The following is a 26883-nucleotide window of genomic DNA, read 5'->3' as shown; positions in this document are numbered from 1 at the left end:
AAAAACAACTCAAACATCCATCAGTAGGGGATTAGTAGGATAGGTGTGGTACATCTTGGCAGTGGAATACTTCTCAGTAACGCTAGAGAATGAGAACGTACACTACTGTAGAATGACTCCAGGACATATTGTGTAGTAAAGTAAAAACATACGAGGTGGAAAAAAAGTGTACAGTTCTCTTATTTAAGAAAACAAGTAAAAGACAGTCAATGTTCACAATTCAGAAGACTTAATTTTATTATTAAGATATTAATACTGCCCATATTGATCTGCAGATTCAGTGGAACCCTTATCAAAATTCCAGCTGGCTTTTTTGCAGAAATTGACAAGTTGATCTTAAAATCCATATGGAAATAAAAAGACACCTAGAGTTGCCAAAACAATCTTTAAAAGGCAGAAAAAAGTTGGAAGGCTCACACTTCTAATTTCATAACTTTAAACAAAGCTACCATAATCGAGACTATGTGCTACTGGCATAAGAATAGATAATCGAGTAGAATTATGAGTCCAGAAATAAATCCATGTGTCTGTCATCAGCTGATTTTCAGCAAATGCCAAGAGCATTTAGTGTTTTTTCAACAAATGATACTGGGGCAACTGGATATCTATATGCAAAAGAATGAAGTTGTACACCTTAATTCTAAATGTAACAGACTTGAATGTAAGAGCCAAAACTTTAAAACTCTTAGAAGAAAACAGGTATAAATCTTTCTGACCTTAAGTTAGGCAGAACCTTGTTAGACATGAAACTGAAAGCACAAGTGACAGAATAAAAAATAGATAAATTGAACTTCATCAAAATTAAAAAACTTTTGTACGTTTAAGGACACTATTAAAGTGAGAAAATAGCCCACAGAATGGGAGAAAATATTTGCAAATTATTTATCTGATAAGGGATTTGATTTAAAAATGAACAAAAGAGGATCCCTGGGTGGCGCAGCGGTTTGGCGCCTGCCTTTGGCCCAGGGCGCGATCCTGGAGACCCGGGATCGAATCCCACGTCGGGCTCCCGGGGCATGGAGCCTGCTTCTCCCTCTGCCTATGTTTCTGCCTCTCTCTCTCTCTCTCTCTCTCTGTGACTATCATAAATTAAAAAAAAAAAAAATGAACAAAAGATGTAAATAGCTGTTTCTCCAAAGATGATGGACACATGGTTAACAAGCAAATGACAAGACATTCAACATCACCAGCCATCAGGGAAACCCAAACCCAAACCCCCATGACATATCACTTCATTAACACACTAGAATGGCTATAATCAAAAGACCCTCAGCCCTGTATTGAGGATGTGGAAAAAATGGAGACTCATATACTGTTGGTGGGATGTAAAGTATTGCAGCCACTTTGGGAAACAGGCGACTGGTTCCTCAAAAGTTAAACAGCATGACCATATGACTCAGCAATTCCACCTCTAGGGGTATACCCAAGAGAGATGAAAACAGTTATCCATATAAAGACTTATACATGGCTATTCATAGCATTATTCATAATAGTCAAAAAGTGGAAACAACCCAAATGTCTGTCAGCTGATGAATTGATAAATAAAATGTGGTATATCCATAAAATGGAATACTACTTTGCAATAAAAAGAATGAGCGTTTAATACATGGCTCCAGCATGGATGAACTTTGAAAACGTTATGCTAAGTGAAAGAAGCCAGTCACAAAAGATGATATATTGTAGAGCTCCATTTATGTGCAATATTTTAAATAAGCAGATTCATAGAGATAGGAAGTAGATTAATGTTCTTGTGGGCGGATGGGTGGATTGAGGGTCATGGAAAGTGATTGCTGATGGGTTGGGGGTTTCTTTGTGGGGTGAAGAAAATTCTAAAAATCAGTTGTAGTGGATGGTTGCACAGCTCTAAATATACTAAAATCCACTAAGTCAGTTAAATGGATATGATATGTACATTGTATCTTGATAAAGTGGTTTTATTTTTAAATTATTTTTAATAAAGCAGTTTTAAAAAATCAGGTGATGGAAATGTATGTACATATCCACTGGAAAAAAAAAAAGGAAAGTGTTTTAAAAGTACCTGGGATTTGCTTGAATCAGGTATGGTAAGATATGCAGACAAGAAAATGACTGTCATGAAGGAGGGAGTTTCTGTTTACAGTTGTCTAGAAATGAGGCAGGGCACATCATAGGTCAGCACGGGGTCAGTCAAGATGCTGTGAGAGCAAGGGGGAAATGTGGGCAGAAGCCTGTATTCTGGTTTCCATGGGAAAGCAAAGCAGGGCTGGGTCAACAAATTTAGGATTGCCTAGTTTGAATAACCTCAACAGGCTCTGGGGTATAGGAGCTGTCTCTAGTTGTCTTTACCTAGCTGTGGGGTGGTAAGTGGCCCATTCAAGTTGGGGTATGGGCTTTGGACTCATCAGTTTGCATTTGAAATTTGTGCTCACTGGAAGGGCTGCCTTGCAAGGTGAGCTAATTCGGAGAGGCCAATGTCAGCAAGGCTATAGTTGTCAAAGCATCAGATACAGAAAATAAAAAGGCATGATTTTTTTTTAGATTACCAAGTATATATTTTGAGGAGATTTTTAAGAAGTGAAATAAATGCTTATGAAGCAGTCAGATACCTCAGTTCTGTGGAGATACTCTTTCCAAAAACAAGCCAATTTTGTGGCTTAACTTTTCTTCAGAATATTGTTTTACATTCTCTTGAAATCACGAGTTTTTAGTGCCTGTAACTCACGTTCCATGGGATGGCTAGATTTTGAATCTGAGCACTCATTTCAATTACCAATCAGGGACAGTTTTTCCTTTTTGTTTTATATCCCCCACCTAATAATTTTTAAGCAAATCCCAGCTAGTACACTATTTTACCCACAGATACTGCCAAGTGAATCTCTAGAAACTAATTCCTTTACTTTTTTTTTTTTTTTAAGGTTTTATTTACTTATTCATGGGAGAGACAGAGAAGTGGAGAAATAGGTAGAGGGAGAAGCAGGCTCCCATGGGGAGCCTGATGCGGACTCTATCCCAGGACCCCAGGATCATGCCCTGAGCCAAAGGCAGATGCTCAACCGCTGAGCCACGCAGGTGTCCCTAATTCCTTTACTTTTTTTTTCTTTTTTAAGATTTTATTTATTCATAGAGAGAGAGAGAGAGAGAGAGGCGGAGACACAGGCAGAGGGAGAAGCGGGCTCCATGCAGGGAGCCCGCTGTGGGACTCGATCTGGGTCTCCAGGATCATATACTCCGGGCTGCAGGCGGTGCTAAACCGCTGCGCCACCGGGGCTGCCCCCCCCCCTTTTTTAAAGATTTCATTTATTCACCCATAAGAGAGAGAGAGGCAGAGACACAGGCAGAGGGAGAAGCAGGCTCCACGCAGGAAGCCCGACACGGGACTTGATCCCGGGTCTCCAGGATCAGGCCCCAGGCGGAAGGTGGCACCAAACTGCTGAGCCACCAGGGCTGCCCCCCCCCCCCTTTTTAAAGATTCCTTTACTTTTAAACATAACTATAGTTCTGTATCTAAAATAAGTAAATATAATACTTTAATATCAAATTTTTAGTCTGTTCAGATATCTTACATGTTTATCAATTTGCTTGACTCAAAATCCAAATATCCCGTGTATTGTGAATCCTTGATAAATCTTTTAAAATTTCTTTTATTCAGTAAGTGCTCACTTTGTCTTTTCCCTTGGAGCTATTTTGTAATGAAGGACTGAACTCATTTGTCCTTAATTTCCCACAGTCTGGCTTTGCATACTCTCACATAGTAGGTTCCTCTTCCCTATAAGTACTATTAATTTTGTAGTTATTTCTAGTAAGTAGATTCATGTGACTTGTTTTTCCTTAAATAATTTCATTACTAAAAGTGTTTTACATACAGAAAAAGAGACAAAAGTTTAATGAAACTCCATTGCTCATCACCCAATTTGTTTCATCTGTAATCCCACTTGGATTTAGAAACAGATTTTAGACATCAAATATATCTCTAAGTAATGACTCCAAAAATAAAAACACAGCACCATAATTACAACTAAAATTTTTAAATTCGTTAATATAAAATAGTTCAGTCACTGCTCACAATGCAATTGCTTTAATAATTATTTTCAAGGTGCATTTGAATTCAGATTTAGAGGTTCATGAAATCTAAGTCTTGGGTGTTAAGAGTTGTGAGTTTTAAAATTAATATTTTAAATTGATGCAAAATATTTACATGAGTCTGTGGACAAATATATAAAATGAGGTACTGTATGTACACAAGGCGGTTCTACCCCTTTTTTAAAATTTATTTTTTAAAGATTTTATTTATTTTTGCGAGAGAGCATGTGCGTGTGTGTGCACCTGTGTGCATGCATGAGTTGGGGAGGGGCAGAGGAGAGGGAGAAGCAGACTCCTTGCTGAACAGGGAGCCTGATGCCGGATTCCATCCCAGGACCCTGGGATCATGACCTGAGCTGAAGGCAGATGCTTAACTGACTGAATCAGCCAGGTGCCCGAGGTTCTACCTTTTGTCCATTAGTTTCCATTCTATTTTTTTTTTAAGATTTTATTTATTTATTCATGAGAGGCACAGAGAGAGAGAGAGAGACAGAGACAGAGAGACAGAGACACAGGCGGAGGAAGAAGCAGGCTCCATGCTGGGGGAGAGAGAGAGAGACACAGGCAGAGGGAGAAGCAGGCTCCATGCTGGGAACCTGACATGGGACTGGATCCCAGGTCTCCAGGATCACACCCTGGGCCAAAGGCAGCACTAAACCTCTGAGCCACCTGGGCTACCCTAGTTTCCATTCTAAATTCTTGCTTTTAGAGTTTTATTTTTTCAGGTGTTTCTGTTTTTGTTTTTGTTTTAATTTTACGGTTTCTCCTTCCTGATAAACTGTGCCAATCTACCCCTACTCTGCACTGGTACTCTGGACTTTTCCCCATCCTAGCACCGTTCCTAAGAGCTCACTCATAATAGGTCTTCCTCCTTGCTTTTCTTCCCTCCTTCCCTAAAAAGACATGATTAATACAGAAGGTAAACAAAAGGTTTAAGTAACCTTAAATAAGGTGAAGAAGATGGGAATGTTTTTAAAAATAAAATTGACTTTGGAATTGTAGAAATACATCATTATAAAACAAAATTAATATCAAAAAAGTTCTTTAAAAAGGAAAATAAATGCTTAATCTAGTAGGTGACATACCACACAGAGAGGAACAGTTCCAAGTGATTCTTAATCTGTCATCAGTCAGCAGTTGGAGGTGTTGTTACAGCTGTTTTGAGACTTTTATGTGTATAGTGTAGGATAGAGCAAATAAATAGTTATGGTGGTTATGCTGAGGACTAGGACTTTTGGTGTGGGGAAAAAGGAGATTCGGATAGAAAAACTTACGAGGTTAACCCAAAACTTTGTGTTTTAAATTTGAATTGTAAGTATTCGTATAAACTCACCATGTAATTTATCTTAAAACTGAAACAAAAGTAAAAACTTCATTTCTAGCTCTATTTAAAGAAAAAGCCTAGAAACAGTGTAGCAGTGAGCAGGCCTAGAGCTCAGATAGCCACTTGTAAAATCCATCTCTTAATAAAACAATGGGGGCTCTTTGGAGAGTTGACTGACTCCCAAGTCTGTATAAGATGAAAATGAAACATTTTGTCATACCAGATAGAGAAGTTATGAAGTTCTACTTGAGTCATGTCAAAAGAACTCAGAAACCGCCCTCAAAAGGTTTCTACTAGCTGAAGGAGAAGATTTGAGTATCATAAGGATAGTTCCTGCAATGAATTGATACACATCAATAAGTATTTAATATGTTTCATTTCATATGTTTATGACTATGTTTAAATTCATGAATTCATAATGATAACGAAACTCATCCATCACTTTGAGGATGCTGGAGAACCATCTCATTATTCAGAGTAACCACAGTGGATGAAGAGTTTTTCTGAAAAGGAATAGTCTGGCTAATAAAAATAGAATACCTGGGGCATCTGGATGGCTCAGTCGGTTAAGAGCATCTGACTCTTGGTTTTGGCTCAGGTCGTTATCTCTGGGTTTTGAGATTGGGTTCCATACTCAGAGGGCAGTCTGCTGGAGATCCCCCATCCCCACCCCTCCATGCGTACTCTTTCTCTCTCATAAATAAATCTTAGAAAAAAAATACCACCATTTTGCAACCTCTAAGGAATTAATGACTAAGCAGTGACCATCAGTATCTGCTAATACACACACACACACACACACACACAAACCTTTATATTCACCCAAAAACTTGTACATGAATGTTCAGGGCAGCATTTTTCAATCTCAAAGTGGAAACAACCCAAATGTCTATCACCTGATGAATAGATACACTGATAAACTGTGATGTATCCCTTTAATCCAATATTGTTCAATTATAAAAAGAAATGAAGTACCGATATATACTACAACATGGATGAATTTTGACAAACATTATGCTAAATGAAAAAGGGTAGTCACAAAAATACCCATGTATTGGGACGCCTGGGTGGCTCCCTGCCTGGAGCCTGCTTCTCCTTCTGCCTATGTCTCTCCCTATCTCTTGTGAATAAGTAAAACCTTTTAAAAAATAAAAATAACCCCACTATTGTATGAATCAATTTATATGAAGTGTCCAGAATAGGCAAATTTATAGAAACAAAAGAGATTAATGATTGTCAGAGGATGAGAGGAGTTTGGAAAGAGACATGGGAAATGACCGCTAGTGGGTAAGGATTTGTTTGTGGGTTGATGAAAATGTTTTAGAGTTGATTGTGGTGATGGTTGTACAACTCTGTAAATATACTAAAACCTACTGAATTGTACACTTTAAATGGATGAATTGTATGGTATATGAATTATATCTCAGTAAAGCTATTATTAAAAAAGGAGAAAAAAAAGGAAAGAATATGTTACACTGATACCCATGCTTCAGCTTCACCTAGCACTATTCAGGATCATTGGAAGGAAAGTTGCCTAGGTGATTCTGATGTAACTACCATATTAGAAAGTTAGCTTCAAGGATTGTTAAAAGAGAGGCCAGATTATCTTATTTACCTGGTAACCTGAAGGAGAAGCCCCAGGGATGACATGCATTGTAGTTGACCTGTCTACATGAAAGAGACAAAAATCCATAATGAGGAACCCTCTGGGTGCACATCATCTATTTCTGTAGTACTTAGTAGAATGGAAATAAACACAAAGTCCTTTCTCTTCTCCAATAAGTCTGTTAGTTCAGGAGTAGAAATCTTAGGTGTGACAGCCATAGGTGTTAGGGTTACTTGTGTTGCCCAGTGGTCTAGCTTCTGAGTTACTCAGAGGGAATGTAAATTTTGTCAGTGGGATTTTTGATACTAAATTATAATCCAAAAGCATCTAATTCCCCTAAATTTTTTCCAGGGAGTGTTCTAGATACTAGTGAGACTGTGATTTTATTATTATTAACTGTATTATTCCCATCTCTCTGCAAAGCATTTATTAGGTGACAGGCTCCTGTATTACTGGACTGGGCAGCAGAAAGGGAACTTAAAAATGTGCTAGATATGTTAGGCTGTTAAAGAGAAGCCATGGAATATTGGCCTTGGACTTGGTCTGACTGCCCTTTGCATATCATCGATGGTCCTAGACTTTTAGCTTCTTCAACTAATAAAGTTTGGACTGAAGCTTCTCAAATGTTGTGGTTCACTGTATCTGTCTTTACAGAAGCTGGGAATACAATATGGTGGTTAAGAGTTTGTGCTCTGGAGCCTGATGACCTGGCTCTGTCATTTCCTGGCTCTCTGACTTTGGATAAGTCAGTTAACTTCTTTGTACCTTTTATTCCCCCGTCTGTAAAACAGAGATTGAGAATAGCATCTACTTTATGATTTTTACTGTAAAATATGGGGAGTAGTCTAGCCTATCATTTTACTGATATATTATCATTTTATTCTAGCAAGTTCTTCATTCTAACTCAGAATGATCAGAACTCTTATTACCGGGTACAATTTGTGTCTGTTATTCTGTGTAATAAATCTTATGGAGAGATAAAAAAAAAAAACAAACATATAAAAGTATCTGGGCAGTACGTAGGAATTTTTGGAAAAAAAAAAGTTTTGAAGTTTAACAATAAAAAAAATAGTCTGTGGTGTTTTATGAAGCATATTAGATGTCCTAATCCTGCTTTTTTTCTCCTTGCCCTATATCCTCATATAGATCTGTTCTCCTCGGTTCTCGGGGACTTGACATATCCCACATCTCCCAGCGATTGGAGAGTCTGAGTGCAGCCACCACCTTTGAGCCTCTTGAGCCTGTTAAGGACACAGACATCCAGGTAAGGGCTACCAGGTGCCAGTACTGCTGCAGGTAACCTTGAGTATGCAAACCAGGCTGAAGTCCCTGGTCCTTTGTTGACCAGCTGATTAGGAGTTCTAGATTTCTTTGTTAATTCTCTTCCTGAGATATTAAGAGAATGGGTGATTCAGCTTTGGAGGTATAGTGGGGAACATAGATTACTTTCAGGGTGCTCTGAGAGGCTGAATTTAGGAAAGCAGTTCCAACCTGCACTTCTTAGATTATTATAATTATGAGAACAGATTTTTCTTCCTTCCTTGGGCTTAATCCAAGGCACAGAGACATTAGTTTTAAGTTTGTCTTGCTTTCTTTGCTGGATCTCAAATAATTTTACTCTTCGTCTTCCACATTTCTTTTTTACAGCTTGCTTGTATTGGTTGGCAAAGAGCTGGGAAAAACTTAGAGTACTATTTACTGAAACCTACTCATCGATTTCTAGGAAGTATTTGGCCGCATTAGTGGCACCAGGAAATGGTCTAATAAAGCACTCTAGTCTCATTTAACCTAACATGCCACTGGCATAATTGATTGCTATTTTAATCTAATCAGAAACTGCTTTGTGTGTGTGGATGTGCACACACACATTGTTAAAGGAAAAAACTTGTGACTCATTTAGTTTTAAGGAATTGGGGTGCTGTGTTCATGTTAGAGTGAAGGGGCAGTGAGCTGCCATTTTAATTGTTGATTTACCTTTGAAATGAAAGGAAACAGGTTCTAAGAAGGCAACGTTCTTTTTTTTTTTTTTTAAGATTTATTTATTTATTCATGAGAGAGAGAGAGAGAGAGAGAGAGAGAGACAGAGACACAGGAGGAGAGAGAAGCAGCTCCATGCTGGGAGCCCGATGTGGGACTTGATTCCGGGACTCCAGGATGGCGCCCTGGGCCAAAGGCAGGCACTAAACCGCTGAGCCACCCAGGGATCCCCAGAAGGCAACATTCTACAGATAGTTACTAATTGTGTTATTACTTGGGCTCAGTTTGAATTAACTCTACTGTCTTCCCAAGAACTATTTTTATCCATCTAATGGCCATAGTCCTACATAGTCTCATAGTATTTATTCCAGTTCAACATAACTGAAAACCCTATGTTTGTATTGAGACTTAAATAACTGTCTTATTTAAGTAAATACTCATTATTTTTCCTGTTACTGATATGTTCCCATAGTCTCTAGGTCTTTTTTTTTTTTTTTAATTTTGTGTACTAAATTGTATTAACTTGTCACCTTAAGGATGCCATGAAATCTTAAAATGGCATGTATACTTAACTGTTTTTATTTTGTTTACTTTTAGCTGTCCTTCTTTTGTTGTTCCTTTTGTTTTACTGCTTGATACTCTGTAAACCAATACTTTTAACAAGGATGAGGTGAGCAAAAGGGATAGAGCTAAAAAATTTGAATAATCATGTATTTTGGGTAGTATCCCTAATAGTGGGGAAGAAATGGCACTCACTGAAAGGTTGGTTGTTTTTAATGTTTAAAATAGCAAATCCGTTATTTTTATTTTTTTAAAAAATTATTTATTTACTTGGTGTGCGTACATGCAAGTGTAGGGGTAGGGGCAGAGGGGGACAATCTCAAGCAGACTCCTGCCCGAGCCCAACTGGAGGCTCAAGTCACACAACCCATGAGATCATGATCTGAGCTGAAACCAAGAGTCAGAGGTGACACTGACTGAACCACCCACATGCCCCCCGAAGAACTTGTTTATTTTTAAAACCAACTGTTTTTATTTTATTTTATTTTATTTTATTTTATTTATTTATTTATTTATTTACTAAAGATTTTATTTATTCATTCATGATAGACATAGAGAGAGAGGCAGAGACACAGGCAGAGGGAGAAGCAGGCTCCATGCCGGGAGCCCGACACAGGACTCAGTCCCGGGACTCCAGGATCGTGCCCGGGACCAAAGGCAGGCGCCAAACCGCTGAGCCACCCAGGGATCCCCAAACCAACTGTTTTTAAATGTTCCTTGGCATATTTGTTATACATATTTGGAATTGTCAGTACACTTAGTGATGTACTTCATGAATTCCCTCTGATATGGTACTCCATTTTCTGCTTTGAGATATTGACAGGTTTATAAATGTATCAAGTCATGATCTTCTCTTCTAACCTTCTGTTTAATGCACGAACACTCCTTCAGCACCCCCATTAGATGGTTTCCTAGTAGTGCATGCTCAGTCACAGCAAAGAGAGTTTCTTAATTTGTAATGAGCATTGCTAAGAATTTTGGTCCTGTACCACAGGGAAATCTTTGAACTTTGAGAGGAAGGATGCTTACATTTTAAAATTTTACCTTTCAGGTTTTTCCAGAATAGCTTCAGAAATGCAAAATGATCAGTCCAAGGTGACTTTTGATTAATTAGGAATTGATCATCTAGATCTAAAGTAAAGATTTAAGACTTTTTAGTTTTGGGGCATCTGGGTGGCTTGATCATTTAAGCGTCTCACTCTTGATTTTGGCTCAGGTCATGATCTCAGAGTTGTGAGATCAAGCCCCACTTTGGGCTCCATGCTGGATGTGGAACCTACTTAAGATTCTCTCTCTCTCTCTCTCTCTCTCTCTCTCTCTCTCTTTCTCTCTTTCTACCCTCCCACCCCCACTTTGGGGCACCTGGATGACTCAGTTGGTGTGAAGTCTGACTCTTGGTTTCGGCTCAGGTCATGATCTCAGGGTCCAGCGATCAAGCCCTGCATTGATCTCTGAGCTCAGTGCAAAGTCTGTTTGTCCCTCTTCCTCTGCTTCTCCCCACCACTCATGCTTGCTCTATCTCTAAAATAAATAAATAAGATCTTAAAAAAAATTCTCTCTCTCCCTCTGCCCTTTCCCTGGTTGCTCAAAGAAAAAAAAGACTTAATAGTTCCAAAATACTTGTTCTTTTGATTTCATCTTCTTGCCAACAAAAGCTTAATGGAGAAAATTTAAGTTTTAAAGGGCTGAGGCTTTGGCTTAATCTGAAATGGTTCTAGTTATTGATAGGGATTGGAAGTTTTAGGTTGTATTGTGGGGCTTACCTGACCTGTGCTTAAGCCCCCCATATACACAGTATCAACATATCCTTTGCCTGATTTCTTATTTAGTAGATATGAGCCAGGTCGCCTTTTGCCCTGAGCGTGGAGCAATCTTCCTTTTAATTCTTCTCATTGTGTGTTGATTATCCAAGAAGAGTTAACTTAGTTACTTTTATTGTTTGTTTTTAGAAAAGCCATATATATTTTTTCATGGACTTTTTTTTCCTCATTTACTTTTACAGCTTTTTTGAGATATATGATTCACATACTATAAATCTAATGGATTCTTGGGTATAAATTTTTCCAACCAGTGCAGTTATAGAGATGAGAATGCATCCTGATCCCATGTGCCACGTCTCAATCAGAATGAATTTATTATGTGAGTTTATAAATTTATAGAAGGAAATGCTGAAGGATCCTTTGATAGATGCTATCCAAGACTTTGTACCATCCATTGTTTTGGGTTACTTAAAAGCTTGAAAAGGCATTTCCCTGTGTATAGATACATATACAGATATGTGTGTAGTCCTTTTCTGTTTGGTAGACATTGATTATATTCTCTTTTTTTTAATGGAAAGCTTGAAATTGATACAGGTTTTCTCTGTTAACTGTTGTTTGTCATAATTGATGATGTTGGCATGCATTGCGAATGCATTTTTGAAAGATTACTGTGGCCAGCAAAGGTAACATACTTAAAAAGATTTACTTAAATATATATGGCTGATGCTAGGAGAATTTATTAAAATGTTTATTTTTTGGAAATGGTCATAAAGAAGGCCTATCTATACATTTGTGTAATAGAGATGTAATTATGTAAAGAACAGTTATTAACAGGGCATGGCACTGAAATGACTGTACTGCTCTAAGTGACTTCGTGGTGCTTGCAAGCACAGGTCCTCTGAGAGATGTTCACTTGGCTCAAATCTGTCTTCAGAAAAAAAAAATATCAAGGGCAGATTGCACATCTTTATTATGAGTTGCAAAGACCCAATGTACCATGGGTGATGTGTATTATGTAGTAATAAACTGCAAATTTACATAGTTCAGTTACATTGTGGGCTTTTTCACTACATTGCATGTATATTTCAAGAAAGCTCTGCAGAAATTGCCTGAGTTGGCCATAAAAATGGGAGCTGCAATTTCTCTACATTAAGCTGTATTATTTCTAAATGGTATTAGATCAAAGTATAATAATACTATTACTGGGACGCCTGGGTGGCTTAGTGGTTGAACATCTACCTTTGGCTCAAGGTGTGATCCCAGAGTCCTGGGATTGAGTTCTGCATTGGGCTCTCTGCATGGCACCTGTTTGTCCTTCCTCTTCCTATGTCTCTGCCTCTCTCTCTGCCTCTCTCATGAATAAATAAAATCTTAAAAAAAAATAATGATATTGCTAAACTTTCTGTATTAGATTCCTGGGGCTGCCACAAGAAGTTTCCACAAACTCTGGCCTAAAACATTAGAAATTTATCCTCTTGCAGTTTTGGAGTCTAGAACTTTGAAATCAGTGTTGGCAGTACTATATTCCCCTTGAAGGCTTTAGGGGAGAATCTTTCTGCTTCTAACTTTTGGTGGCACCAGCCCTTCCTTAACTTTAGTCTCTGCTTCTGTCTCCACAAGGTTTATCTCCTTTATGGTTTAGTCTCTTAGAAAGACTCCAGTCATTGGAAGTAGGGCCTATCCCAAATCCAGGATGATCTCATCTTGAGATCCTTAACTTAGTAACATTTGCAAAGATCATATTTCCAAATAAGATCATATGCACAGGTACTAGAGTTAGGACTTCTACATTTGGTGGGAGACACATGTCAACTGACTACACTTAGAGTGCCAGAAATCTTAAGACCATAAATTAACTGTAATTAATGAAACATCATCAAATCTCACTCTTTCACAGCTGTATGGAGTATTAGGCTAAGGCATCTGTTGCTAGTTGTTCAGTGACTGCAGACCTTACCCAGTTATCTGATCTCATCCTCAACATTCTCTTTCCGGGCTGTGGGAAGACCCATATCTGATTCAAGTTAAATGGTAGTTACTGTTTCCAAACAGGCTAACGCTCTGTAATGTGTTTAAGAGATTTCTTTTTTTTTCCCCTCAGAGATTTTATTTATTTAATCATGAGAGACAGAGAGAGAGAGAGAGAGGCACAGGCACAGGCAGAGGAAGAAGCAGGCTCCATGCGGAGAGCCTGACGTGGGATTCGATCCTGAGTCTCCAGGATGGGCCGATGGCGGCGCCAAACTACCCTGGGCCGATGGTGGCGCCAAACTGCTGAGCCACTCGGGCTGCCCTGTTTAAGAAATTTCTATAGAGACATTTTAAAAATAGAAACTGTCTGCTTTTCTAAAGTATTAAATACCTAGTGTTTGGGGTATGTAAAGGTGGGACTAAATTGCGATACTTTCCTGTAGTAGGAGGTGCTATCTTATCACGTGTGTGTGTGTGTGTGTGTGTATGTGTACATGCGCAAGCATTTGTACTTTAGCCACCAGGTTGCCTCTTTTTCTTTTATATGTTAAATCTTTGCTTATCACCTTCCTTTAGCCTGGAGTAGCACCTCTGAAATGTCTGAGCCCTCATTTCAGTCTAACCTTTTGAGGCTCTCCTCATACACCGCCTCTTTTCATGGTCTTCTCAGATTCTCTCTCTCGGCAGCCTTCAAATACAGGGTGTCGGTTTTACTGCTTAGGAAAAAACAAAACTTTCCAAATGTTTCCCCACAAAATTAACAGAAATTTGGCTTATGTTGTTGGAATTAACTTAGTAGCCCATTCAAATCTTAGATAAGTAAATCTTATCTCTTATCTCTTCAGCCAAAAAAGAAAGATCCTATTCTGAAGGTCTTTATAACCTATAAATTTCCAGATGGAAATCTGTCCTGTCCTGTATGAGTAAAGATCAAAAGAATCTTAAATAGTGGATAAAATAACTATAAAAAAATTAGAATCAGGGAAACTGATTTATCACATACAAGATAATGATGCAATAATAATTCACTTGTTAGAAATTTATCACACTGATAATAATAAAATATTCATTATTTCCTTCCTTTTTATTCTCCTTGGCCTTGAAATGTAGAATATGCTGGGACCACTCTTAGCTTATTTTTTAAATAATAAGAACTAAATAGCTTTGATAAGTTTAAAAATGAATCACTGCTTGTGTAACCCCTTATCACCTAAATTGTTATTTTCGTGATTTATCTTTTAATTTTACATCTTCAGAATTAGGAGACTGCTGCTTAAATACAGCTATATATAACAGCTAAGCGGAAAAGTGGTTGTGGTGCTTGCTAATTGTCTGTTTGTAGTACTGGCAAGTTGTTAGTGGGGAATTGGTTCCAGAAATCCTGTGGCTGTTTGTTTGTTGGAAAGAGGGTCAGCCTTGCCTAGAATGATTAGTGTGCTAATAGCAGCTCTTCAGGAATATTACTGGCAAAATATTAATATTGAGGGAGAAGTGCAGTAAGTAAGCTTTCCCTTGCTCAAATTTGCTGCAAGAGAGTGTGTCTGAATGGATGAACAATACCTGAACTCTAAGGTTATTTTTAAGTAGTCATTTTCATTTGTTTCTAGAAGTTGAAACTGCTAAGCATGTATACTGAAGAGAGGTCTTAACAGATTTGCTTTAGTAAATTTGAAGAAGAGGTGGGGTTCATTCATCAAGAGTTGCATCTGTTTCCATGCTGATCATCATATAACAGTCCTGAGATATGTTTCAAGTGTGAAAAACATACCTATCTCCCATGGTGTTTCTGTTCTTCATATGCCCGAGCAGGAGTTTCTGCGGCGGTGATCTAGCCCGCATATAAAAATACAAGAATCTAAACAGTGTGAAGGTTTTTAGTTAAGCATTTGTGTTTATTGACCTCCTTGCTTATATTCCTTTTGCCCCTAAGAGAGTCAGTGGGCAGTTCATGGTAACCTTTCTTTTGAGTTTTTAGAAAACTTTAATGGATATTTGAATCTTGCTCTTTTGAAGCTTATCCTGGACTTAAACAACCTATAGTTAATGCTCTTGGGTTCATTAGATAACGAACCCAATTCTCACTGGATCCTAAGCTTGCTAGTTAGTGAGAAACACTTTCCTGGAACAAACACCAGGTACATTTTGGGCCAGCATTCAGTTGTAGTAGCCAAACGCATGTGGCCAAACACCTACATCTCACTGTGCCCTGTCTTCTTGTTAGGGCAGTCATGGTACCAGGCTTTGTCTGTTTTGTGAACACTGCAGTGTCCACATCACCCCTGCTTAACAAACGTATTTGCTGTTTCTTGTCATTAAACCTTGACCCAGTATAAATCTCAGAGCTGGTGAAAACCAGTAAACATGTAAAAAAAGAAAAAATAGTGTCTTCCCAGAGACAAATTAATGTACCATCCTGTTTTGTGTTTGTAATTAGGTAGTCTGATACTGATTGCTGGGTAAGTACTGAAATGATTTAATTTTTCTGCCTGTCTGTGATAAGGGAAAAGGTAGGCATTGTGGTATGCAACTACATTAAAGTATCCTGTGAATGGAATTAAAAATGGTGACTTTGGAATAAAAATGGGTGTTAAAGGCATCATCTGTGGAAAATGTGAAAAACTGCTTTTATGTGAGCCAAGGATATAAGATTTCAGCCTTTTTTACTTATCCATTCACACTTACTCCTGAATGCAGGGCTTTCAGAACAAGCAAGTAAATGGATGCTGAATGCCTTCTGAGCAAGCAGGAAATGACAGGCTTTTTTGTCTTCTCAGAGGTTTCTTATATCCTGTACTGAGCAAAGGAATATCAATTACCAACTAAAGAAGAAAGAAGTTGGAATGGTTCCGTTAAGAGTGTTTTGGAAGAAGCCGCTGGCTAAAATATTTATCTAACAGTTTACTAGAGCACTTCACATATGGGCCAGGCCCTGTTGTCTTTGAACCGGTTTGAGTCTTGCCCTTCCTCCTCCCTGAGCTGTCTCTCAACCTGCCAATATCTATCGATGTCCCAGCACTCTGGAAGTGGGGGGGCACGTATTGTCATCTGCAATCTGGTGTCTTTAAATCATTTGACTTCAGGAACCAGAAATAGACATGTCTTTTTATCTGCTGAACCATTTGATACTGGAGTGGATGTAATTTAAATGGGGGTTAAAACCTGGTTGAATATCGAATGCATTACTGTAGACCAGCCTGTCATTCTCAGGTGGCAGCTCTTGACCCTGTGCACCACTTTGATCCGCTGCTTCAGCACCCTGTGATCTCTTATTTCCGTTTTGGTGTGTTCAATCTCAGAGCTTTCCAGGCCTGTAGCCTGATGTGGTTCCTTGCATTGTTGGGGGTGGCAAAATGTGGCTCCTTAGTTCTAAAACTGGGACCCAGGTTCCCACTGTCTCCACTAAAAATCCACATTCTGTGAAGGAAGTGAGAGGGGGCTTAGACGGGGAAGACTCCTGTTTTTTTTTGTTTGCTGGGGACCAGGAACAGAAGCTGGGGGAAAGGATAGGTAGTGTCTTCTACAGACAAGACCTATATTAGACTTTCTTTTGCTGCAGAGCTCTTAGAGCTAGTACGTATTGCTTTTTTTTAAAGCTTTTTTCCCCCTATACCCAGATGCTTGTCTTCCATCGTGTACTTCAGATAGAGAGAGGTTGAGTGAGTCCCTTAAGCTCGGGTTGCTGGCAGCCAAGCCAAGGCTCAGGCCCTCAATTCTGACAGCCTCCGGGTCTGTAACACTAACAATCAGCAGCAGTGCACGTGCCACTTGAATTATCTTGGAGGACAGAAAGGTGAGGCCTCTCCTCATCGCAGACACAGCCAAATCCTGCCCCTGCTTTTCTGAGAGCCACCGTTCTTGAAGGACCGCAGCAGGGTCTGCTGAGCAGAACTGGGCCGATATAGCTTCTGAGAACTTGTACAGAAAGTAGCCTTGTCTTACAGAATATATTTACAACCAGTACTGGGCCATTCCTTTCATTTATAAAACAAAGGGGAGGATTGGGTCAGCAGAATGGAAGTGGGAGTGCAGATTTACTGGCTGATTTTTGTGATTACTACCTGATTTGCTTTATTTCTTTGACTGGCATGAGCAGAAGGATGTGAGGGAGAGTTTCCTCTGCTCTCTTTTCTTTTAAAAAGAAAAAATTGTCTATTTTTAGGTTCTGTCACTATCTTAGGGACAGGTAGAAATGGCCATTGAAGGTTATAATGTGCTTGATTTGTTTAAGGTGCCAAAACACTCTGGTGTGATATTTTCTGGGAGTACTTTCTTACTAGGTTCTCTCTTATCCACAGTATTTATCAGTCTGTCTCTGAAGGACCAGCACAGGACTTGGCCTTTTTTTTTTTTTTTTAAAGGTAAGCTCCACACCCAGCATGGAGCCCAACTTGGGGCTTGACCTCATGACCCTGAGCTTAGATCAAGAGTAGGAAGCTTAACTGACTGAGCCACCCACGTGCCCTGCCTTGTGGATCTTTGAAGATTTACGGGCATTCACAATAGTATATGGTACAGTGATGAGGTCCAAAATGCCCCAGAGGTCTTCATGTTGAATGAGTATGGTGGTGGGTGTTCTTCATTGAGAAGGTGCCTACTGAATCAGTGCTTCTCAAATAAATTTTTTTTTTTTTCCAGTTCATCTCAGGCTGAGAGATACTCTTAGAAAAATACAGTAAAAATGAATTACTAGGGGGGAAAAAAGCCAAAATAAAAGACATACAAAATACAAGCCTTAGTTTTTCAAATTAAATTCAGTCCACAAAATTACTTCATCAGCTTGCTCTAAAATTTTCTAAATGCTTATTCTCCGTTTTTGTACCTGTCTGCTGCAGACAGGGCATCAGCTATTTGGGATCTGTTACTCCTTCAACCACACTTTGAGTAGACTAGTTTAAATAGTTATGTTCCCCCCACCCCCATCTCACCTTTCTTCTTTCTCCCTTTCCTTCCCTACTTCCTTTCTTTAAGTATCCCTGCTGGTGCAATGAATAGTGGCACTAAGGACAAGTTTGAGTTCCCTTGTCTTCTGTTTTATCCCAGCTAAAATCGAGGAGTCAGAACTAAGGTTTACTGAACGTTTATTGCATCAAGATACTGTACTGAACACTTCTAGGTTTCTAGTAACTATTTGAAGTAGATATTCTTGTTAACCCTCTTCACTGATGGGAAACCTAGGCCTGCAAGAGGCTAGATATGCCCAGGCTTGAACTCCCTTCTGTTGGTTTGAATTCAATACCGTGCCCTTAGTCTCCTAGGTTTTAAATTTCATTGTATATCAAGACTGTTTAGTAAAGAAGTGAATTTTCAAGATCTGTTTGAAAGAGGAAAGTAGTAGAAGTGTTTAAATAGAAGTATTGCTCATTGATTGCTCATTTAGAGCAAAATAAAGAGTAGAAAGCCCACCGTGAATGAGTGTGGCGAGCATTGCTCTTATTTACATATGTGTAGTAGTAAAATAATCTTGATTGAGGAAAAAGCTGGAACATACTTCCTAAATCTTTATACTAACCCCTGCTGGTTTTGGGTGGGGTGAGAAAGATGAGTTTTGCAGGAAGGCCAAACCTTTATCCGTTTATCTCCAGGTGCTTGCTTTTTTGCATTAGTTTTGTGCTTACTGAGCTGTCAGTTTAATTTACTGTCTAAAGCTCAGCCTATTATTTCTCAGGTTTGCTGCCCTACAGGTATATTGTAAAGGGTTTCTGTGAAATCTTGGAGCAACTTTTAGTTTCAAAATGCCAAGGCTTTGTGCTTGTGAAAATAGGTTGTGTTCAGCTTCTTGCTTGATCATCTTTGTTTTGTTTTGCTTCTGAAGCTGAGCTTGAGTTAGAAGAATGATGCTAGAAGCAATTTAAAGGGCACATCAAGTTTTTTACTGTAATCCTGAACTATTGATTGTTGACTTATTTGTAGGTTTAATGCAGACCCATTTCCTTACTTAGCGTCTGACTGGCCATTAAGCTCTGGCAGTGTGCCGGAATGTTGAAATCTTGCATCTTATAATATGATTTGGCTGTCTAAGGGTATTATGTGTGTTGGTTTTTATAGACACAGACAAGGCCCTCGACTTTGTGTGTGCTCCAGAATACAGGAAAGAATTTCTCTACAGCAAAATTATTCACTTCTAGGAGACAACATAAAAAAGTGAGGTGACCTGGAGTCACGCAAATTGGTACTATGTGGACTAACTGGCTTTTACTAATAAATGCAGACTAACATAACAATCTTGAGGAGAAGACCAAGTAGAGAACTGAAAAGGCATGATAGTGTTCAGAGTAGGTCACAAGCACTCCCATGTAAATGGCCCTCAGCATGTGCCTGGTGCCACTCTCCTAGCATAAAGTTGGAATTCAAATCTAGCCAAGGGGCTGCTAAGGTGTTCTGCTTACAGAAGGAGCTTGGCTCAGAGTGGTTGGAGGAGAAGGAATCACTGTCTGCAAAAGACTTTCCCCCTCTTCTTTCACAACGTGGACACATCTTGACTGGAAGAGCAGATGAGGGCTGAGGGAGTTAGATGACAAGGAAACACTAAATTTGGGAATTTGAAAGTGTGAGTCGGAACTAAATGGCTTTAGGAGAGAAGATTCACTATCCCCCCTAATTACAAAGGTAAGACATGCTTAATTCAGAGAACTTGGAACATGCCCCCCAAGTACACATCTTGACTGCCACATTGCCCCTCAAAGTTGTCCGAACAGCCACCATTTTGGAAGTATTAAATTGTTTGGACTAGGTACTTGAGGCTATGGAACATCTGTTTGAAGTGACAGGGAAAGTTGATTTAACAGGAAGATGAGGAACTAGTCCATAAAGAGTGTATAAGAGATCAGCTATAAAGATGACCCCCAGAGTTCAGAATTGGTCAGTTCTTAAAAGACGATGTACAGTCTTTTCCTTTATTCTGTAATGGAAAAGCTTCCTAATGTGTGGAAAGGGATCTGAGACATGCCGGTTTCATGAATAATTAGTCATTTTGCCACTCCCCTCAAACCATTTGAAAGAATGGTTATCTGTGACTCTGTCCTAATTTGGGAGATGTAGGGAAAAGTAACAGGCCTGAAATATGTGAACTTGGAGTGGCACACCATAATACTTCTTCCATCTTGTAATATTTTGCAGTGGGCTTTGCCCATCACTGTCTTTATTCCTCACGGTGGAATGTGTTGAATGGGTGTTGGCATCATCTTTATTTAGAAGGGAAAGATCCTGAAACCAAGATGGAGAGATTACTTAGAATCAAAGGTTGAACTTGAACCCAGATACTTCTTAATGCCTTGCCTTGTATCCTTATTATTTTGTCTTTCTGCAAAGACACTAAGCTCATTCTTTTGCCACTGGTCATTTCTTGATGTTTTGGTTCTGTCTTTCCTCCCAGACCTTCTCTTACCTCTTTCTTTGAAGTGACATTTCCATTTATTCCCTTCCGTGCGAAAGCCTTGCTGGTTAACTAAATCAGTTGTAGTGAGGAAAATGCTACTTAGAAGAGTAATACCATAAACTGAGTTGTAGCAAACCTCACTTTTCCCATCCGAGGTACACTTTGGAACAAAAACAATACCAATGTTTGTTGCTGCTGCTGAATAGTTTTCAGGTGCCCTTTATGTGAAGGGGCTTGAGTCTCTGGAAACTTGTACTGGATAGAGCTGATCAGTGTGGTTTATGCTCTCTGAGTAGGTCATTGGTGGCAAGCAAATGGAGAGTGGCAAACTAGAACACATGTCATATTTGGAACTTTGGGTGGACTAGACTGTCAGGGTTTAGAGCAGATGGGGTTTCCTTCCTTTCTTTAGGCTGTTTTCCCTTACATTCCTTTTGTCTGTTCTTTGTATCTTTTCTCCTGTCTTCCTTTCATTCTCAGTTTCCTTTTATCTTTTGCATCCCTCTCTCTCTGCCCCTTCTACTACCCCCCCCTTTAGACTGGCTGTCTATCCAGAGCAGTTATTACTAATGGGGGAGTGTACCTCCTTTTTTCTGAGCATCTCTTAGTTGTGAAATCATGGCTCTTAGAATGGTTCCTCCAGCCTCATAGCGTTCACCACCACAGCTGTCTTGCCATGTAGAGTCAGCCCGGTTTAGGTGTGTGGTTGAGCTGGGCCAGGTGGAGAGATGCGTTGTGTGCCAGCCTGGCCTTGCTGGCTGCCTCTTCCTCATGTGTTCTCATTACTTGTGTTTTCAATTGCATTTGCAAACTCCAAAGAAGTGATATTTAGTTTTATCCATATATATAACTTGCTTATGTTTTGCTCTTCTAATGGGTGCCCTGAAGTATGTTTCCTTATTTTGGGCTCTTTCCTATGGACTCTGCTAATACTATGCTTTCGTTTTTTTGGTGCCTGACTCAGCTTGATACTGAGGACTTGTAAGAATTTTCTGTACACAGCAAACTAAGGTTTTGGGTGAGAGTGTTACAACTTACTCTTTTTGAGGATTGATTATACATTAAAGCAAAATCCTAAGAAGAGGGAGTGATAGGGAAAAAAATGACCAAGGAAAGAGGAATATTTGATTTTGTTTCTCATGTTTTAGGAATTAAGTTATAAATTAATCCAGCTCCCAGTTTCATTATTTTTTTTTAATTTTTACTTATTTATGATAGTCACAGAGAGAGAGAGAGAGAGGCAGAGACATAGGCAGAGGGAGAAGCAGGCTCCATGCACCGGGAGCCCAATGTGGGATTCGATCCCGGGTCTCCAGGATCGCGCCCTGGGCCAAAGGCAGGCGCTAAACCGCTGCGCCACCCAGGGATCCCTCAGCTCCCAGTTTCATATGTGTTCTTCACCATTTGTTAACTATTCATCCTACTAGCTCATTTTTTGTTGGGGGAGGAGGAGTGTTATGGAACGAGGTTTATTTTGGAGCAGCAGACATATTGCAGAGCATCTAGGTTTTTCCCTGGGAGTTGAGAAGGGAAAGGAGCTGCAAATCTCATCTGTTTTTTGTATTAGCTTTCTGCCTCAGGTTGGTTTTAATTTCCTGCTCCATCCTTCTCACGCCCTGAATGCCTTTGACAAACAGAAAGAAGCTCTTTGTTGGTTATTCTGCAACATAGCATTACCAAAAACTTAATAGAAATGCAGATTCTCAGGCCCCACCCCAGATCCACTGAATCCAGATTTCTGAAAGTGAGACCCAGAATCTGTTTAACAAGCCCTCCACTTTGAGATCAACTGGAGTAAATGATGGCAGAGGTCTAGTGTAGGTAAATCCTGCTTTTCTAGTCATCTTTGCTAACTTTTAAACTTCATCCACCTGTGTACCAGCCCTGAACTTTGAGCCTGCAAAGGAGTGTGTTTATCTTTTGAGTGTTTGAGTCCATAAAGAATTTGTAACGACCCTTGTTTGTGTCTTTGCTTCATCAAGGATACATTGGTCAGTAAACTATATCTGAAAAATGTGTATATATTAAAAACTTATAATTGGTCATTGATTACTCATTCACTATGAAGTTATCAACATGGATACTGAGGCTATAGCTCAAAATACATAGCCTGAAAAGCAGTCAGAGCCCAGAGGGGAATGAAGAGAGGGAGACAGGAAAGGGAAGTGAAGGGATTAATAATCCCATCTTGGTTAATTATCATTATCCTCTCTGATCGCTGTGAGCGGATGTGCTGTTGCTTCTGCAAACGTTAATAATTCATGGATGGACTATGCCAAAGGGAGGCCTTAAATCTGGTCTCTCAGCAGATTAAATACACCGTCTGCCATCAGTAGGAGCCAGGAGAGATGAAAGATGGACTTGTTGTTTTTATTCATTAACCTGATTTTCTTTGCTTTTCTCTTAGCTTCTCTCGACCTCATTTTGTTTACCTTTTCATTTGCTTCGCTTTGTGCCCTCCTCCTGCATTGAGTGCTGGGGATCTTGGGTCTACTGTTAATGACATTAGATTTTACTTTTCCTTCAATGCTGGTAACAACAGATGCCATGAGAGAAAGCAGAGAGGCAGAATAACTATTTCCTTGGAAATGTCTAAATCAGTCTGCATATTTGAAAAATGTATTAAAATGTGCAAAGCCTGTGTCTTAGAAATCATTTGAAATGGCTTCTCTTTGTTTTGAAGAGTAATTCTATTGTATAGGTAGCTGAAGATACAGTGTTCTTACTTCAGGTAGGTCTGGTGACGTTCTCCATTTTATAGATGGGGGAAGTGAGATGTGTAGTGAATGAATGACTTGTGCAGGGCTACCTAGAACCTACTTCTCTCTCCAACATCAGTATGCTTTCTACTAGACTTCATTACCTCTTCCTTTTAGAAATTGTATGTAAGTAGCCTTAAGAAGGCATTTTACCCATATTTCACCATACTCATTTCACTAGTAAGGCTTAAATAGTACTTAATTAGATTAAGTTCGAATAGTATATAGGTAGCTAGCTTCACAGGAACACTTGATTGCATTCTAGGTGTAAATTTTCCATGAAGCACCGCAGTCAGAATGTTGATGACAGTCTGTACTTGTATAGACATTTCTAGTTTCTGAGTAACAGCCCTCAATAATTCATAGGCTAATCAATAAATATATTTTGAGCACTTGACCCTATGCATGATGCTTTGTTAAGCTCCCTAAGTGAATATAATATGGTCACCATCTTTAGTAGATTTTCAGTGTTTTTCGGTTTACCTCAGGGGGGGTTGGCTACTTGGAATACCCCCATCAACTTAAGAATGAGTGATGGCAAAGTACTAGAACTGGAAATGTTTTAGTCATCTCAAGTAGTTTGCTGGAGGACTTAGTGGTAAGAGGCATGTTAATAAAACCAGACCATTGTTTTTAAAATGATTTCCACTGGTGTCACTGTTGGAAGGCTGGTGGAGAAAAGAATGGTGTGGGAAAAGCAGATTTTAAAATCACCCTAATTTTCATAAAACTTTTAGAATTGCAGATCCTTGTGTTTCTATTGTAGAGGTGGAAAATACAGAGATGAAAACCTGACTGGGTGTCTCATAAGGCAACATAAGTTCTGGCTTGCCTTGGTTGTCTGTCCTGATTTGAAGTGGTGGGAGATGGAAGGCAGGGCCTCCTCACCAATCCCGACCTCTCTTGCATGGCCAGCATCCTGTGGGGCATCAGCATATTTTCTTTTTCACATTCATTTTGCTGCTATTCTCATATTTTATAATTTTCTTAGGGTTTGCATCCCTCAGTATAATTTTATTAGGACTTAATACCAAAATTTATTTCTTGCTTTGAAGAATGCCATATTCAACTTTATAATAAGGATTAATGAGAAAATAGAATCTTGGCCTACAATTTCCTTCATAGAAAAATTTCAAGAACTCTATTTTGTATGGCAGTGAATTTGAAAATCTGACCAGATAACAGAATACAGTTTTTTCCTGTGTAAGTTATTGAGTGGATAATTTTTAGTAATCCTTTTCTTTTTATTAATATCAGAAATAGAAAATTATGCAGAAAAAATTGCATCAAAATTAGTGTCTCTTCTCTAAAATAACAATAATATTATAAACCTTGCTTCAATAAGCAAATGCAAACTCTGAATATCTGCATATATAGAAGAAATTTTGGGGTGATATTTAGCTTTAGTATTCCTTCAAATAACAGCTTCTCTACTGAATTTAAAATAGAATTTAACAGAATTCTATTTACAATCAACCTGGTAAGAAATACATCTGTTGAATAGAACACATTTGTAACAAGAACTAGTAAGCTAGAAGCCTTTCTTTTGTATCCACCATTATCCCATGTGATAACTTAAGATTCCCTGGAATCTGTGGTTCAGGTACATACTAAAGACACATAGTGTCCCATTATGCTGTGCAAAGAGTTCTGTAACCAAGAAACTCAGAACCTGAACCCAGGACCTAGACCAGGTCACTGTGTGACCTTGGCCAAAATCTGGGTTTCTCTTTCCCTTGTGGCACAGTTTAAGAAAACAAGGGACTAATTTCTTAATCTGTGCCACAAGGGAAATGAATTACCCCCTGAAATTTCATGGCTGTGACTCTGAGTCTTCATATACTTTATTATTTCATATTTTTTATTGAGATAGACCTTCTTTAAATAGACTACAAGTTCTTGCCAAAATCACTTGTTACCTCTATATAAATACTGAGGCCTGATAGATACTGTGAGTGTGTGTGTGAGAGAGACAGACAGATTGACTGACTGAGAGCTCTCCTCATTCTGATTTTCTGAAATCTGGGACTATAGTGAATTGCCCTGGAGGAATTTTTGAGGAGAGATGCTTCCATCTCCCATGTTAGCCCATTCCCATTAGTAACTGCATTGACTGGGGCACTGCTTCCTGAAAACGTATTTAAAATGGAAATCTTACTTGTGAAATACTTTCACCCTTGTGCATTAAGTTTTGGCCTCCTTTTAAACCCTGCTTCCATCCTTTCCAATTTATAGGCATAACCGTGCTCTGGGGCAGAGGAAACTCATCAGCTTATTAATGCAAAGGGAGCTTTCTTTTCCCTCTTTTTTCTTGACCCCTGGGTAGACGAGTTTGCATATGAGTAACAGAGATGGAACTTCTGTTTGTTTTACTCCTAAATAATGACAAGCAGATATCAGCTGATTTTTATTGACTGCTTAAATCTAGCTGCCCTCACTTAAAACAGTATTCAAGGTGAAATGTCATTGATAAAATTAGCAGATTGCTTTTTCATTCTCAGCTGATTTGTCAGGACAGATCAGCTGTGAGTGCCACACCACTGACTTTGGGCCAGGACCATCTCATCTTCCCTGAACCTCCTTGGCACTAGATGCAACTGAGAAGAAAGCCGACTTTGGGAATTGAATATTATTGGTAATGATGCTTAGTCATAGACAAGAGCTTGGTGCCTCTGCACGTTGGCCAAGAACTACCTCAGCATCTGTCTTCCTACCTAAGGCTACAGTGATCTCAGGGAGCTAAAGAAATTTGAAAGAACAAACAACACACAGAAGTAATATTTAGCTCCCCTTGAAGTCTTTGCCTGTGTCTACCTGGGTGGGGTATAGTGAACACTAATAAAAATCAACAAAGTGGTATTGTTGAGTGCCCATTAAGGACAACACAATAGTAGGCCCTGATGATAATTAGAATAAACATAAATTCATAAGTCCATTGTCTTCTACCTGGAGAGTCAAGACTGACTAATGTTGCTATAATAGAATCAAACTGTCCAAGAGTGTGCAAAATGACAGAATTGAGTGGGAATGATACGAGGTTCCTGATGAAATGAGGTTCCCAATGAAATAGGACTTCAGAGGAGAGGAATGGGTAATGATGAGTGAATTCTGGAGTAGTTGTGGAAGACCACCTGGAACAGACAGGATTTGAATGGGTCTTTGAAAGATTAAACGGGCTTGGCTTGCGGCAAATGAAAGAAGATATGAGAATAATAGCCTGACCAAAGTCAGGGAGGTGAGAACAGAAGTTATGTGCTAAGAAATAAAATCTGTCAGGGAGGGAGTATCAAATGTGGAAGGAGTGGCTGCCAAGCAGTATAGTGTAGGCAGTACATGCTGTTGAAAGTTTTGGAGCAGGTAAATGTCAAGAAGAAAGGGGGGAGTGTGTGGAAACATGGAAGTTGGCTTGGCCAGTAGAAGAGATACCTGCTGAGGTGTTGTCCAGAGATCATTGTAATAATCCAGCCATGGTGGTGACACCAGGACCAGGT

The 26883-nt window shown here is 39.2% G+C and overlaps 1 protein-coding gene across 1 annotated transcript in view; it reads left to right on the top strand.

Annotated features, from left to right (window-relative positions):
- Positions 1-26883, top strand: part of NUP93 (nucleoporin 93) — a 108399-nt gene that overhangs the window by 23462 nt on the left and 58054 nt on the right. Inside the window, exon 3 of the mRNA XM_072827014.1 lies at positions 8136-8253. Coding sequence (XP_072683115.1) covers positions 8136-8253 — 118 coding nt within the window. The remainder of the gene's footprint in view (positions 1-8135; positions 8254-26883) is intronic.

The sequence above is a fragment of the Canis lupus genome, chromosome 5, assembly GCF_048164855.1.
Source record: "Canis lupus baileyi chromosome 5, mCanLup2.hap1, whole genome shotgun sequence".
NCBI lineage: Eukaryota > Metazoa > Chordata > Mammalia > Carnivora > Canidae > Canis > Canis lupus.
This window is presented reverse-complemented; position numbering and strand designations above follow the sequence as displayed.